Source organism: Idiotropiscis lumnitzeri, chromosome 1 (assembly GCF_059441095.1).
Source record: "Idiotropiscis lumnitzeri isolate Australia: NSW breed Sydney's pygmy pipehorse chromosome 1, RoL_Ilum_1.0, whole genome shotgun sequence".
In the NCBI taxonomy this organism is placed as follows: Eukaryota; Metazoa; Chordata; class Actinopteri; order Syngnathiformes; family Syngnathidae; genus Idiotropiscis; species Idiotropiscis lumnitzeri.
The window spans coordinates 37,855,315-37,868,613 of NC_142391.1; the positions used below are offsets into that span (position 1 = coordinate 37,855,315).

General features: G+C 41.2%; 1 protein-coding gene across 1 annotated transcript in view; it reads right to left on the reverse strand.

Annotated features, from left to right (window-relative positions):
- Positions 1 to 3,598: 3,598 nt before the first annotated feature.
- The window catches only part of hmcn2 (hemicentin 2), a 45,797-nt gene continuing 36,096 nt past the window's right edge, over positions 3,599 to 13,299 (reverse strand). The window contains exons 58-81 of the mRNA XM_088299590.1: positions 12,735 to 12,842; positions 12,487 to 12,621; positions 12,274 to 12,408; positions 11,899 to 12,168; positions 11,473 to 11,663; positions 11,178 to 11,391; positions 10,863 to 10,997; positions 10,602 to 10,792; positions 9,852 to 9,933; positions 9,491 to 9,661; positions 8,708 to 8,860; positions 8,450 to 8,587; positions 8,127 to 8,248; positions 7,805 to 8,045; positions 7,668 to 7,727; positions 7,447 to 7,566; positions 7,210 to 7,344; positions 6,925 to 7,044; positions 6,714 to 6,839; positions 5,885 to 6,013; positions 5,497 to 5,790; positions 4,420 to 4,539; positions 4,213 to 4,339; positions 3,599 to 4,098 (exon numbers count right to left, since the gene is read on the reverse strand). Coding sequence (XP_088155716.1) covers positions 3,720 to 4,098; positions 4,213 to 4,339; positions 4,420 to 4,539; positions 5,497 to 5,790; positions 5,885 to 6,013; positions 6,714 to 6,839; positions 6,925 to 7,044; positions 7,210 to 7,344; positions 7,447 to 7,566; positions 7,668 to 7,727; positions 7,805 to 8,045; positions 8,127 to 8,248; positions 8,450 to 8,587; positions 8,708 to 8,860; positions 9,491 to 9,661; positions 9,852 to 9,933; positions 10,602 to 10,792; positions 10,863 to 10,997; positions 11,178 to 11,391; positions 11,473 to 11,663; positions 11,899 to 12,168; positions 12,274 to 12,408; positions 12,487 to 12,621; positions 12,735 to 12,842 — 3,896 coding nt within the window. The 3' untranslated portion in view covers positions 3,599 to 3,719. The remainder of the gene's footprint in view (positions 4,099 to 4,212; positions 4,340 to 4,419; positions 4,540 to 5,496; positions 5,791 to 5,884; positions 6,014 to 6,713; positions 6,840 to 6,924; positions 7,045 to 7,209; positions 7,345 to 7,446; positions 7,567 to 7,667; positions 7,728 to 7,804; positions 8,046 to 8,126; positions 8,249 to 8,449; positions 8,588 to 8,707; positions 8,861 to 9,490; positions 9,662 to 9,851; positions 9,934 to 10,601; positions 10,793 to 10,862; positions 10,998 to 11,177; positions 11,392 to 11,472; positions 11,664 to 11,898; positions 12,169 to 12,273; positions 12,409 to 12,486; positions 12,622 to 12,734; positions 12,843 to 13,299) is intronic.

The following is a 13,299-nucleotide window of genomic DNA, read 5'->3' on the forward strand; positions in this document are numbered from 1 at the left end:
TAGCACCAGTAGCAATTGCACCGCTCCAAACATCCATTTTCCCCACCGACTTTGTTATGGCAACGGCCTCCAGTTGCCTTTAAAGCAGTACATATGCTATTGGACTGAATTTGTGAAGGTTTATCTAAAGATAATAACGCACCGGACTCCAACCTCATTTGAAGGCATGCTGTTTTTCTTGGAAAAGATTTTGTTATGAGTTTTTCTTTATTTCCTTCAATTAACATTTAATGGTATATTTCCTTTCAATGTGTTGTATTTACAAGCAAATGTGGTCTTGGGTCTGTTGGGTATTTATCTGATAAAGTCTTATTAGAAGTACCGATTCCTGGCTGATTAAATTAATGGCTATGATTTAGGAAGGTATTTAAGATGAAGCTCATATTGTTTTAATTAGCTTCATGTGTTGAAATGAGCTGAGTTTGTTTCGGAATTTGGTTATTGGGAAGGTGTCTCGCTATTATTGTTTTACATGGAAAACACAATGATGCTTTGTTTACTGTTGACGGTGCTAGTAAACATTTATTTGAAAATATATTAAATCTGTTTAATTGTTGCTATTAGTATGTTTTATCATGTGATGTTTAGGAGTCAGTATATATACCTTTCGGTAAAGTTGTGTTCCACCACCAAGGCGTCCAAGCAAATGAGCACATCAGAAAGCCAGCCAAAAGCCAAACAACTCCCGGCAACGCACAACATTAAATCATCAAACACTCAGTTTAGCTCAAGTTGTGTTGATGTTCAGTTTTGCTCATTTCCAGAAAATGTCAAGCAGAAGAAAAATTTATGACTTTTAAACGACTAACGACATCAACATTCATACGCATATAACAGCAGCATGGGCAAAACTCACTATGCCATAAAAAGGTATTAAAGTGTCAGTTTGGTTTTCTATTCATTCCACTGAGAACGCTGAACATACCTCCTGCTGAGAGCAATCTTCGTTGCATATTGTTTTTTTTAATCTTCAACTCAGTTATTACAGTTATTACAACCAACAGCTCACGTCTGACAGTGATGACAGCAAAGAGACCCAACAGTACTCAGCACAGTGGTGCTGATGAGCCGTTAAAAAACATTTATAGAGCAATCTGACATCAGCTCCATCTGCTGAAAAGATGAGGTATTACCCGAGCCAACTTGCGTTTGGTTTCAAGAAAGACTCAAATGATAGAATTCTCAAGAGAAGAGGTAACAACCACTACTTGAAAATATTTATGAGGCATATTATGTATTGCTCAAAATCTGATGATGGAATTTGAAACACATGAAATAAAATATACAATACGATTAGCAGATATCTTGATAGTGTTTATACAACCTTTTAAAAAAAAAGCGAAAGCAGACTTAGTCTATCGGTGAGATTGTCGCCACACGCTGATTTCCAGATGATTATTTTTAATGCTTGCTTGAGTGTTGCCTTCTTTCCTGAAACAGTTGCAGTGGTGCACAGAATACAGTAAGGTATTAAGACTTTTTATAGTGGATATACAAAAGTCTACACACCCTGTTCAAATGACAGCTTTTTGAGGGGGGTTCCTCTGACTTCCATAAATAAAGTTTGGATGTTCTTGTTGGAGTTTCCTGACATTTTTGTTGTTGTATCTTAATCACAAGCCGTGGTTCAGAGAAAGCTTCCACAGCTTCAAGTGGATCTCATCATTCAAAAGAATCAATCAGGAGAAGGGAACAAAACAACTTCTTTGGCATTAAATATATTCTAACTTGGAACATAATGCAGACCACCATCATCGAGTGGGTCTTGACATTACCAAGAAGTTCATGTCTCTCAAAAATGACTGAAAAAGATGAAAACTGGTCAGGGAGGATGCCAAGACCCCAACAGCAAAGGCATTTTCACACTGCACTTAGCAACACGCAGCACAGTCAATGAGCCCGTTCACTGTATGCACTGCCAGGACGAAACGGCTAAAAAACTGATAAATGATGGAAAATGACCATCAATTTACGAAAAAAAAAAAAAAAAAAAAGTCGAAATGAATCAAATGTTCCACATTTGCACTTGGCTGATCTCAAGCCCACAATACATTTCTATCATGTCTTGAATGTTTTAATTCCAATTCAATTTATTGTTAGTGAAAAATTTATAAAATTGTTTTCGTTGTTGAAATACGTTAAGACTGAATTGTATATAGATGTTTTAATAATCTAGAATAAAAAAAAAGCATTCCCCCATATGTATAACCTTATTTAGTTCTTGTGCTCTAGGAGACCAGGTATTCATGGAAATAGTTGTTTCCTCCGTACTTTTCCAGATACTAGTCGTTGACCTGGATATAACAGTTCTGCTGTGGAACTTAAATGCTGTCTGGGGTTGACGCCATTCGTACCTCTACTCTGCTTTTATCAGTAGCCAGCACAAGCAGGAGCACCGTTATGCTGGGTCTCTGTTCTCCATCGCCAAATACAAAGCTGATTCTCATCTGGATGTCTCAGCACTTCATATTTAACAAACACGTTATTTACTAAAGACGAAAGGCATTTTTCCACATTGACATTTTGTCTTCGAAACAGATGTTCCACCCAGTGTGTATTTCTTCATAGTTAGAGTGTCTAGTTTGAGGGTTCAACAGCCCACTTTTGATTGTAAATGTCAATGTTAAAACAAATATCAGCTGCCCGCAGCCCCAAAACATTTATAGAGTTCTGTTGCGCTGCTTTTTCCAAATGGTAATTAGAAAAACAGCAAAGGGATAACAGAAGGTTTAAAAAATGTTGTCTTTTTTATTCTGCAAATACTTAACATACATATAATTTACAGTGAAAAGTGTGTCGACCCTGTTTGAGTAGGGTCAACACTTTATCAACATTTTTTTTTTCCACAGGCAAACATAGGGTGCAATTGACCATTTTCTTCTCCTATCGCACCACAAAATCCCACATCAACATTGTGTTTTATGTCATGTATATTGTCATGTATGCAAGGAAGACATGCCACTTGAAGCTGTACCAATCAACCCGTAAATGCAGTCAATACCTGGAAAATTTGTATTCTTTATAGCACCAGTTGAGTCACTTAGATACATTCAGAAAGGCACTTTTAAACATATTTACATTCAGAAAATGCGAAGTACAAAAAAAAAAAGCTGCAATGGTGCAACACCACCACATATTGTTTCACTCGCTCGTCTGGTTTGTCACTTGGAACAAGTGGCTCTAGAAGTCAGCATTATTATTTTTTTTTTAAAGATCGCAGAATAGGCAATTACTACAGTAATGTAAATATTGTCCATTGCCATTAAAGTTGAAAATTTAAACAAATCAAGCTATTTGTGCATATTCATTTATTTGCCCTATTACAGGCAATAGCAGACATTGACTCACTTAAGAGTTTTAAGTAGTTTTTGATTAATGATAAATATTATTGCTTCAACAATTGAGGCATCGCACTTTCCATTTTTGGGGCGAAAGACAGATTAAATTCTCGCGAGTCTATCGACAATGACAACATTTACTTCTTTTACCATGTTTTGGTGGTAAATTCTTCAGTATCTATCGGATTTATCAGACACAGAAAGAGGTGGACTTCTAAATCTTGACTAACTGACTGTGACTCCTCTTAATTAGACTATTTATGTTGAAGTGTCTTAGGAAGGGCATGATACACCTGAGGCTCATGTTCGTGGAGAATTACCGTTGTTTTAAAAGTATCTAGAGGTCTTTTAGGGGCAAGTCACTTGAGAAGCAACAGATCCTCAATAAGGAAATGCAGAGATGGAAATGTAGATGATGAAAATGCTCCGGTAGGTCACACGTCCCTGCTGCGAAATGGTGGTGGCCTGCACTTTGAGCCGCACCAGTTCCGGTCTGTCAAGAAGTCGCCGCGTGTAGATGATCCCGCGGCCTGCTTCGTCCCTAATGCCAAATGCCTGTGCCATCGGACCCATCTCGGATTCTTGCTCTAGTATGATAAAAGAAGTGTGTTCTTGCAGGATTCCTGACTCTGAGAAAGCGGACAGCCGGACTACGTTGTGATTGGCTGGTATGTCAGAGGGAAGGGTGAGGAGTTTGTACTGCAGGAGCAGAGGAGAGGCTCCTGTTGCACAGTCCAGAGAGCACGGCTTGTAGCATGTCCTTTTTGAAGAGTCAAGAAAGGACGGACATGTTGAGGCATTTTAATGCTTTTGCAATAAAACCTCAATTATATACAGTACCATGTATTACAATGTCTGTTTTTGTTGGACTTACCCTGGGCTTCTTCCGCGCTGGTAGGATGCAGGGCAGGGAGTGTCCAGGCACTGGTATCCCCCTCTCGTGTTAAAACACATCTGATTGTGGCCACATTTAATGCCTTGTTCTAAACATTCGTCAATGTCTAGAGTGAGGAAGAAAGTTCACTTGTTTTAACTGTTGAAGAGATGAAGGATAGATAATCACAAAATGATTTTCTGGTACCTTTACAGTTCCTGCCGTTGGGGTGGAGCTGGTAGCCTGGAGGACATAGACACCGGAAACTGCCAATGGTGTTGCGACATTCATGTTGGCAGGGCTTCCTGAGCAGACATTCATCCACATCTACACAAATGACAACAGCGATGTATGATGAAGTATGTGAGTGTAGAGCAAAGCTTGAGTAATTAATGTGGGTTTTTGATTTTCTTGTCAACTTTCTCCAGGCAAAATGGTAATAATACCATTTAATGGACAAGATATTTTCCCAGAAACTATCACGATATAAAAATTTCACCGTTTCTTTTGTTTGTTTTTTGCTACTAATGTGGTTGTGATGTAAGAGCAAAAAAATACATCCTTAATAAATGCAATTATCCCTCATTTTTAATAAATATTAATCATTTACAATCATTTACATTAAAAGGCACAAGAATAAAATATCTTGAATCAAAAAAATTACTCAGGCTCTGTTAAAAAAAAAATACTACTGGCAGAGTAAATAAATGAAACGTCTTTTGTCTCCTTAACAATGTCCTCGTTCCCTTGGTCTTACAAAGCTGGAGTGGATGTTTGGGAGCTCTCCGTTTTTTTAGGCAATTTGCAGTGCCTCTAAAAGGTTTGCAGTAAGGTATTATTATTGTTGATTGTGTATTATTATAACTATTTTCAAATAAATTGTCATCAGATATACATCTCTTTCCATATATGCCAGCTATGAAAAGTGACAGGCAGAAAAATGTAATCTTCCATTGGATGGCAAAAGGTACAATCAACCTGTGTATCCAAATGTTGTCATTCATCCAGCAGATAAAGTCATGACTCCCTGCAAATAAATTAGCTTTCTGTTCACTACCCAAATGTGCATGTAAATGACCATTTATCAAATCCAGAAAAATACAAACCGGTCTGCGGTACTGAAAGAATGTCATTGACGTCATCAATTAATCTACTTTGATTGGACTTTTATCACACTGCAACCGACTAAGTATATTTCAATAAAAATGGCCCAGTCCTGCTTTGGACCACAATATGATGTGATTGGTAGTGCATGCTCATGTCAGGTCTTCGACAGAAGCTTACCAACACATTTGCCATCTCTGCTGGTGTATCCCAAAGTGCAGCTCTGCCTGGTAATACGTGAAACCCCGTGAGGACGGGACAAAATTGGCCTGCCAAGGGATGACACCAGCTGCGGCCGAAGTCTCGCTCTGACTCTGGTTCCATTCGTGAAGATCTGTCCTCTCTCCAGCCCTGCACATGTGCGTCCATCCCCGAGCAGAACAGTTCCAGGTGGACACAAGCACCTGAAGCTGCCAGGCACATTGCGGCACTGAAAGACGCATGGGCTTGGTGTCTGCAGGCATTCATCGACATCTGAAAGGATGCAACAGAGTCATTACTCGAAAGGCATGACACTCAGATTTGAGTCTAATCAAAAGAAAAAAAAAAGATAAAGCAATTATCTGACCCAGGCATGGCAGACCAACTCCTTGAGATCGGTACCCTCTGGGACATATACACCCGTAACCTCCTACTGTGTTCTGACAGATCTGAGAGTAGCGACACATGTGACTTCCATCCTGACACTCGTCAATATCTGAAAAACAATCAAGGGAAGGTTTGTCAACTTTTTAAAACACCACAAGTGAGAGAGTGTTAAAATGCACAGCTAGGAGTACTGGTTGCATTGAGCGTTGTTTTGGGAGCTTTTTCCAAAATTCCAGAATAAGTAACCCTCACTTCCGTCTTTTGATTGACCAACATAATAATGACTCTGGCGCAACAGAATGAGAACAACAGGACCGCTTATTTATAAAACATCTTTTGACTGTGGAGTACTGTGCTCATTTTTAGTTCCGTTGTGTCGCCCTCCTGAGGTGTAATCACCATTTACGATTCCAAATGTAACGTGGCAACCTGAACGAAGCTGTACCACTTGTTTGAAATGTGGCTTTTATATTTAGTCTGTTAGTGCTCCTGTTGAGTATATTTATGTGGAACCAAGTTATAACATTTAAGAACACTCTTGCTGACTTCATGGAGGCAAACCAACAGCTTCTTCCACCACTAAGCAATGCAGCAGATTTCCCGTGAAATCGGACTCTGTTACACAACGTAAAATGCAGTGCCAACAGGATCATCCCCAGTTTTACCCACTCAAGAAAAAAAACGTGTTTCTAAAGGTTACTGGAGTTTTCAACAATAATCTTACATAATCTAACCTCTGTAGAGGAAAAAAATGGAATTGCTGTGGAAATGCTTGGAAATGAATGAAGTGAGGAAGAACAGACACCAACCCATGCAAATGCCACTCTCTGCTTTGGTCATGCCAGCAGGACAGCTGTCGAAACACTGGTACCCTCCGTCAGTGTTCTGACACTGCTGGTGAGCGGGGCACACATTCCTCATGCACTCATTGATGTCTGTAAAAAGAAGTTTGTAACTTCATCATTCAAATTTAATACCCATATCCAGTACCGGTGGTATAAAAGAATCAATTTTGCTGACCGAGGCATTGCAGCCCTGACAGCTGGTAGCCAGGATGGCAGATGCAGCGGTAGGAGCCCAAAGTGTTGAGACACTGATGTTGACACGGTGATAGGGTGGACTCTCGGCACTCGTCCACATCTAAAACGCACAATTTTTCATAAACACGTATAAGCGGTTTTCCTTTAAGGAATACTAATATCTATCTATTGACTGACGACCAGTGCACGGTTCATCAGGTCTCTCCCTTTTGCATCCATCCAATGATTGAAATGAAATAGTGAACATGGATAAAAGGTGACTTGCCTTCGCAGCTGTTTCCTGTAATGCTGGGCTTAAATCCTGCTCCACACTTGGCATGGCAGCGGTAAGTGCCCACTGTGTTGACACACTGCTGGTTATAGTGGCACATGTGTGAGCTTTGGGCACACTCGTCAATATCTGTTGATGAATAGGGGTTGCCATTTTATCGTGAACTATACAAAATAACAGCTATCAACACAGTCGGCGCTTACTAAAGAATATCATGTGTGCTGGTTTCACCTTGGCATGTGTTGGTCTCAGTGGCGATGGTGAAGCCAGAAGGGCAGACACAAGAAAATCCTCCCATGATGTTGTTACATGAATGAGAGCAGGGAGACTGAAGGGCACATTCGTCTTCATCTAATTATAACCACACATTGAATTACAATAATAAAGTGGCGCAATGACCTATATTTAAAGTTGAATATTGCCAAACCATAAATGAGGTGGAGGCCACCTACCAGCACAGTATGACGTTGTGTCGAGGACAAAGCCTTTAGGGCACCTTTCTTTATGACCATCTGGAAGTAGAACCGTTAAGCGTCTTTTTTCCCCCTATTTTATTTTGTTACAGTTCCCCCAAATGATCTCCTCTGACCTGGTATTAGAAGACTGGCAGTGAAGTGGAAGTCCAGTGTAAGAGTCAGCATATTGTAGACACTATTCATCTCGGAAACCTTCAACAGCTGGAGTAGAGGGCCCTGACGATTCTCCTCACCCTCATAAATAATGGTGTGATTGCAGCGCAGCACCATGGGGGTCCCTCCCCGCTGGTGGGTCTGTGATGACCACGAGTACATCTGGCCTTGGCCTGTCTGCACGTAGGACTCATCAAACTCCTACAGGACACACATTTCAATCTTAGAAATTGTGGAAACTGCTGAAAATGCTCAGATAACAAGGAGAGTTTGTGAACACACCTGTAGGCTCAGATGTGAGGTTGTCAATGATGGAGGAACAAATCCATTGATTACAATGTCAATCAGTAAAACTCCCTCGGAATCCAGGCCTCTGGCCACATGAGTGACACGAAGGACCTCCCCTGGTTGAAGGAATCCAAAACAATATTTTACACATCCAGTTTGGAGACTCACCTTCGAAAACATGAGTCAGTACCGCCATCTTGTGGTTGTTTTGTGAACATCATGACATAGTCATTAAACAAGACTGTCAACATCGCGGCAGTTTTTTTTTACTGTTAGTATGCTGAGGTGATGATGAATATGTAAAATCAAGAACAAACCCGTGTCAAATTCCAGCTGAGACTCCTGCCTGAACTGGCCATCTGTGAAGGAGTAGCCATTCCTCATGGGCCCACTCTGAAGCACAGTGGTCCAATAGATAGGTGCAAAAACAGACACCAGCACCCGCAGCAAGGGACCTACCATCAATAAATCGGATTACAGCAGCGGTAAAATTTACACTCTACTATGCTAAAAAGATGTCTTCTACTGCATACCACCCTTTTCATTGTTCTGTGCTATTTGCTGTGACTACTCACCCACACTTGGCGGAATGTTGTCAAGACGGGCCTGCAAAGTGCTGCTGCCTTCCTCTTCATTATCTGTGATGTTGGCTTCCAGGAAGGAGACACCAAACTCCCTCTCGTTGACCATGCCTATTAGGCTGCCTCTGGTCTTACGTGGGGCTTCACCTTTCAGTAGAAAAAAATACATTACAGATGCATAATATGAGCTGTAAAGCTATGTTGGGATAATAGAAAGACAGTGGAATCTAACAAATGTCACAATGTGTCCAGTGTACTGTACAGTATGTATTCGGGCATTGGCACTCTACAACCTGAGCCATGCCACGCCTACTGTGGGTGAGTAAATTGACTCGTCTCCAAAATGAGACCCGATAGTTTGGTCTTGGTATTGATAATAGCGATTGATTGACGAAATAGTAGGAGCAGCATAGCTCAGCGTGGTCTCCCAAGCTGAACGTTGTGGGTTCATCCTCAACAATCAACTGACTTTTTAAACAAACTATGAGAGTATCAGAATCAGAATCAGAAATCCCTTTATTGTCATTGTACTCAAGTGTGCAACGAGATTAGAGAGCTCCCCTCTCCAGTGCAATACAACAACAATAATTCAGTTAAATATATAAATTAGATAAATAAGAGAATAGTTAGTGCGATGGAAAATTTTAAGTCTGTGTAAATTTCACTCTTGGTATTTTACTCTCAAATTTGACTGGTTTCGACTGGAACCAAAATGCACTCTATGAAATTTACTGTGCACGTACAGAAGATAAACGTGTAGTAGTATTTTAGTGAAACCTGGACAAAGGCCGGCATGACATTTCCTGGAGTCGATGCTTGGCCCGCTGCATGATCGTCCACCATTAACTGGTTCTGGGTTGTTGCAAAGTCGACTGCGCTCTTGGAAGCCTTGACCACACATGCTACTACAAGGACCCCAGTCATCCCAGTTGGAGTAGCCTCCATTAACTAAGACATAGAGGCAAAATAATTGTGGCCATTAGCAGATATTTGAATAAAATGCAGTCACAACCACGATAAAACAAGTGACATAATGACTTCCATCCATGAACGGAAAAGGAGAGTTTCAGAAACAAGAGGTTCAAGTGATGGCCCCTTCATTAAATCTATGTATATTATGAAATAAGTGAAAACTCACTCTGAACCTGGAGAGTAATGGTCCGTTCGGCTGACCCCGCTTCACTCTCAGCCACACATTCATAATCCCCTTCATCTGCAGCCTGTAGAGTCATATGACAGACACGTATTTTTTAATATGATTGACACTGGTATGAAAAAAAAAATTCTCTCATAAAATCAAACCATCAGGACCAAACTAAGTCTTTAATTTAACCCAAAAATTCCTCTTTAACAGTTATTCTGTCGAGGGTTGCGGGTGCACTTGAACCCCCACCAGCTGACAGAGTGAGAGCATGAAATAAAGTCAGTATAAGGAAAAAGAAATAACATGATACACTGTTGGCCAGATGAGGGTTTATGTGACGGGCAGGATAATTTCGGGCCAGGTGGAAGAATATCTCACATAGAGAGCACTGTAGGAGGAATAATCATCTTTCTGTGAGAATCTCAGCTGCAAGGTATGCGATTAGAGCAGCAGTTAGGGACATAACCACGTTAGTGGCTAAGCAAAGCAGGCCAGAGTCAGGGAACATCCAGTTCTCCGTTGACCTCCTCCCTCTGTTGATAATGATGTTAGTTTCTAACTGAAGTGCCTCCAATCAGATTGTGGTAGAAGCAGGACACTGCCAGTTAGGCACACAGATGAAGCCTGGGTGGGATGAATGCCCCCTCCTTTAAAAAAAACTAACTTTTCTCTAAGCCTACTGATGGCAGCTTTACCATTCAAATTTGACTAGTAGGGAATAAAATGGGTGAACTTTGTATTTACAGTGACGCTGTAAATGATCAACGATCCATTGTGAAGTGTCTGCATGCGGACAGAGCGGTGCAGGGGTTTTCCATTTCGAAGCCAGCGGAGGACGGGGTTTGGGTCTCCATGCACAGGACAGTCCAGCACAGCGGAGCCACCTTGAATGACTGTTTGAGACATGTGCGCTTCACCCTTCAGCACAGGAGGTTCTAAGAAAGGCACACAGTATTAAGTTGAGATAATTGTCTGTTCATAGCTTCTACTAGTCAGTCAGTTTACCTCTGATGCGAACAAAGGAGAGCGCTCGGATGGAGCCCACGCTGTTTTCCGCGATGCACACATATGTCCCACCATTATTCAATGTAACGTTGTCAATGAGGATGGTGTTCCTGCCTGCTTCATCGACAGTGGCACCTACAAAAATGTGATTAGTCAGAAAATCATGAACAAGTTCAGTGGTAAAGATCTTGGCTGCACTAGAAAAACAAACATTGTTTTACTTAGTATTACTGTACATTTTAATGCTATGAAAAATGTGGACAATGATAATTTGCTCGTACTGGGAGTTCGACAGCAACACGAAGTAAAAGATACCTGGGTAAGGTTTGTTGTTGACAGTCCAGGAGATGACAGGAGGAGGCGTTCCTTGAGCGTGGCAGGACAAGGCCAGATCCTGTCCTTTATTCAAAGTTACATCACCAGGTAGCTCTTTAAAAGCAGGTCGCATGTTGACGGACAGGTGAATATCTTGTCTTGTGGAGCCTGCCGCATTGGTAGCTACACATGTGAACATGCCAGAATCTCCGGGCTATGTAAGAAAAAGCAAATACGAGTCATTCATTGACCCGGACTGGGCTGACACTGGAATTGCCAATGTTCTCGTGCTCACCTCAGCCCTCTCAATAATCAGCTCTCCGGATCGCAGAGCGGTGAATTTGCCCGGAAGGTTGAGCAAAACTTCACCATCTTTTTCCCATGATATTTTGGGATCGGGTGAACCCTGAGCCGCACAAGGTAACAAGGCCTGGAATCCTTGAATGGCTGACATTTCTGTTTGCCCAGGAAGAATCATCGGGGGGACTGAAACGCAACAATAAGAAAACATTGCTTCCCGTACATTGGGTACCCTGTAATTTTGAGCGATCTAATCTTTTATCTGATCACATCAAAGTAATTTAAGAGGCATCTTTACAAACCATAATGGCTCCGTATGGTCAAGGACATTTGGTGAAAAAAATTGACATACATCTCATCTCACGAAGCATTTGAATTTTTATCTATACTATATCTTGGAAACTAAAGAACCTCGACTCACTCTGAATAAGCAGTCTGATATCATGACTGGTTCTGCCAGCAAGATTCTTGGCGGTACATGTGTAAGTCCCTGCATCACTGCGCTGGGTGGACGTGATCACCAGTGTACCATTTGCATAAATATGAATATGGGCACTGTCAACTATAGGCCTCCTGTCTTTGTGCCAAGTAACTTCCGGTTGAGGTTGACCATCTGCCCCACACTCCAGACTGACGGCTTGGCCCAGCACAGCAGTGTATTCCACATGCGGCACACTCAGCACTGGCGGAACTGAGGACACACATGGACAAGAGCATGCGCTATTATCATGTCATGGAAATGAAATAGAAGTGGTAAGCATGTCTCTTTGAATTTTGGAGGGCTAAAGTGTACTACCTTGCAGGACAAGCTTGGTTCGTCCCACAGCCACGCCAGCTTCATTTTTTGCCAGGCATTGGTACATCCCTGCATCTCCGAGAGTAACACGTGCAAACTTGAGGGCGCCGTTTGCGAGCACCGCCAGTCTGTGACCTATAAAACAAGTAAAAATGTTTTTAGAACAATTATGTTGTTTGTCCTTTCTTAATATTCATGATTTGCCGTTCTCACCAGCTGCTATGGGAACACCCTCTCTTTGCCAGGTAATCGACGGTCTAGGAAATCCTTGAACCTCACAGGGCAGGATGGTCCCGTGATGTAACACTACTTGCACTTCCTCTGCCATTAGCTTGATTTCTGGGGATTCTATCAGAACGGGATACAGTGAGATTAGATTTGAATTTATTTATGTGATAAGTGTTTTTAATTAAATATCGTATGTCGTGCCAGAGCCTTGGCTCTTGTAAATGGGTACCCACCTTGCACCGTAAGTGAGATGTGTTTGTGAGCCACTCCAACTGTATTACGAGCTGAGCAAGTATACCTGCCAGCATGACTCGGTAACACGGCAGTTATCTGCAACACCCCTGCAATGAGGATAGTAGTTGTTACATATAAACAGCGATTCATCATAAGGTTTCCATCGGCCCATAAAAGTAAAGCTTTTAAAATGACTAATTTATGCAAACCATGGGAGAAACAATGGAGAATGTGATCCCCAATCAAAAAATAATCAATCTATGTTTACCGTACATACAATGGGAAAAAAACAACTGCTAAATCATTCATTTGTGTCAGGCTAAATTTGCCCACATTTCAGTTGATAAGAAGTCCATTTTGAACTTGAGAAAGCATGATTTGGTCTTCTCTATAATCGCTGCTTGCTCAGCGTTTTGTGGTGTTTAATGACTGTAGACAATGAAAGTTCAACTAAAACTCTTTCTTGTAACAGAATTTAGCTTAATTTTAATATTATCTTTTCTTAAGATTTAATTAATTATTGTTTTAATCAACATTCATTTTTGGGCAATAGTTGAAATGTTC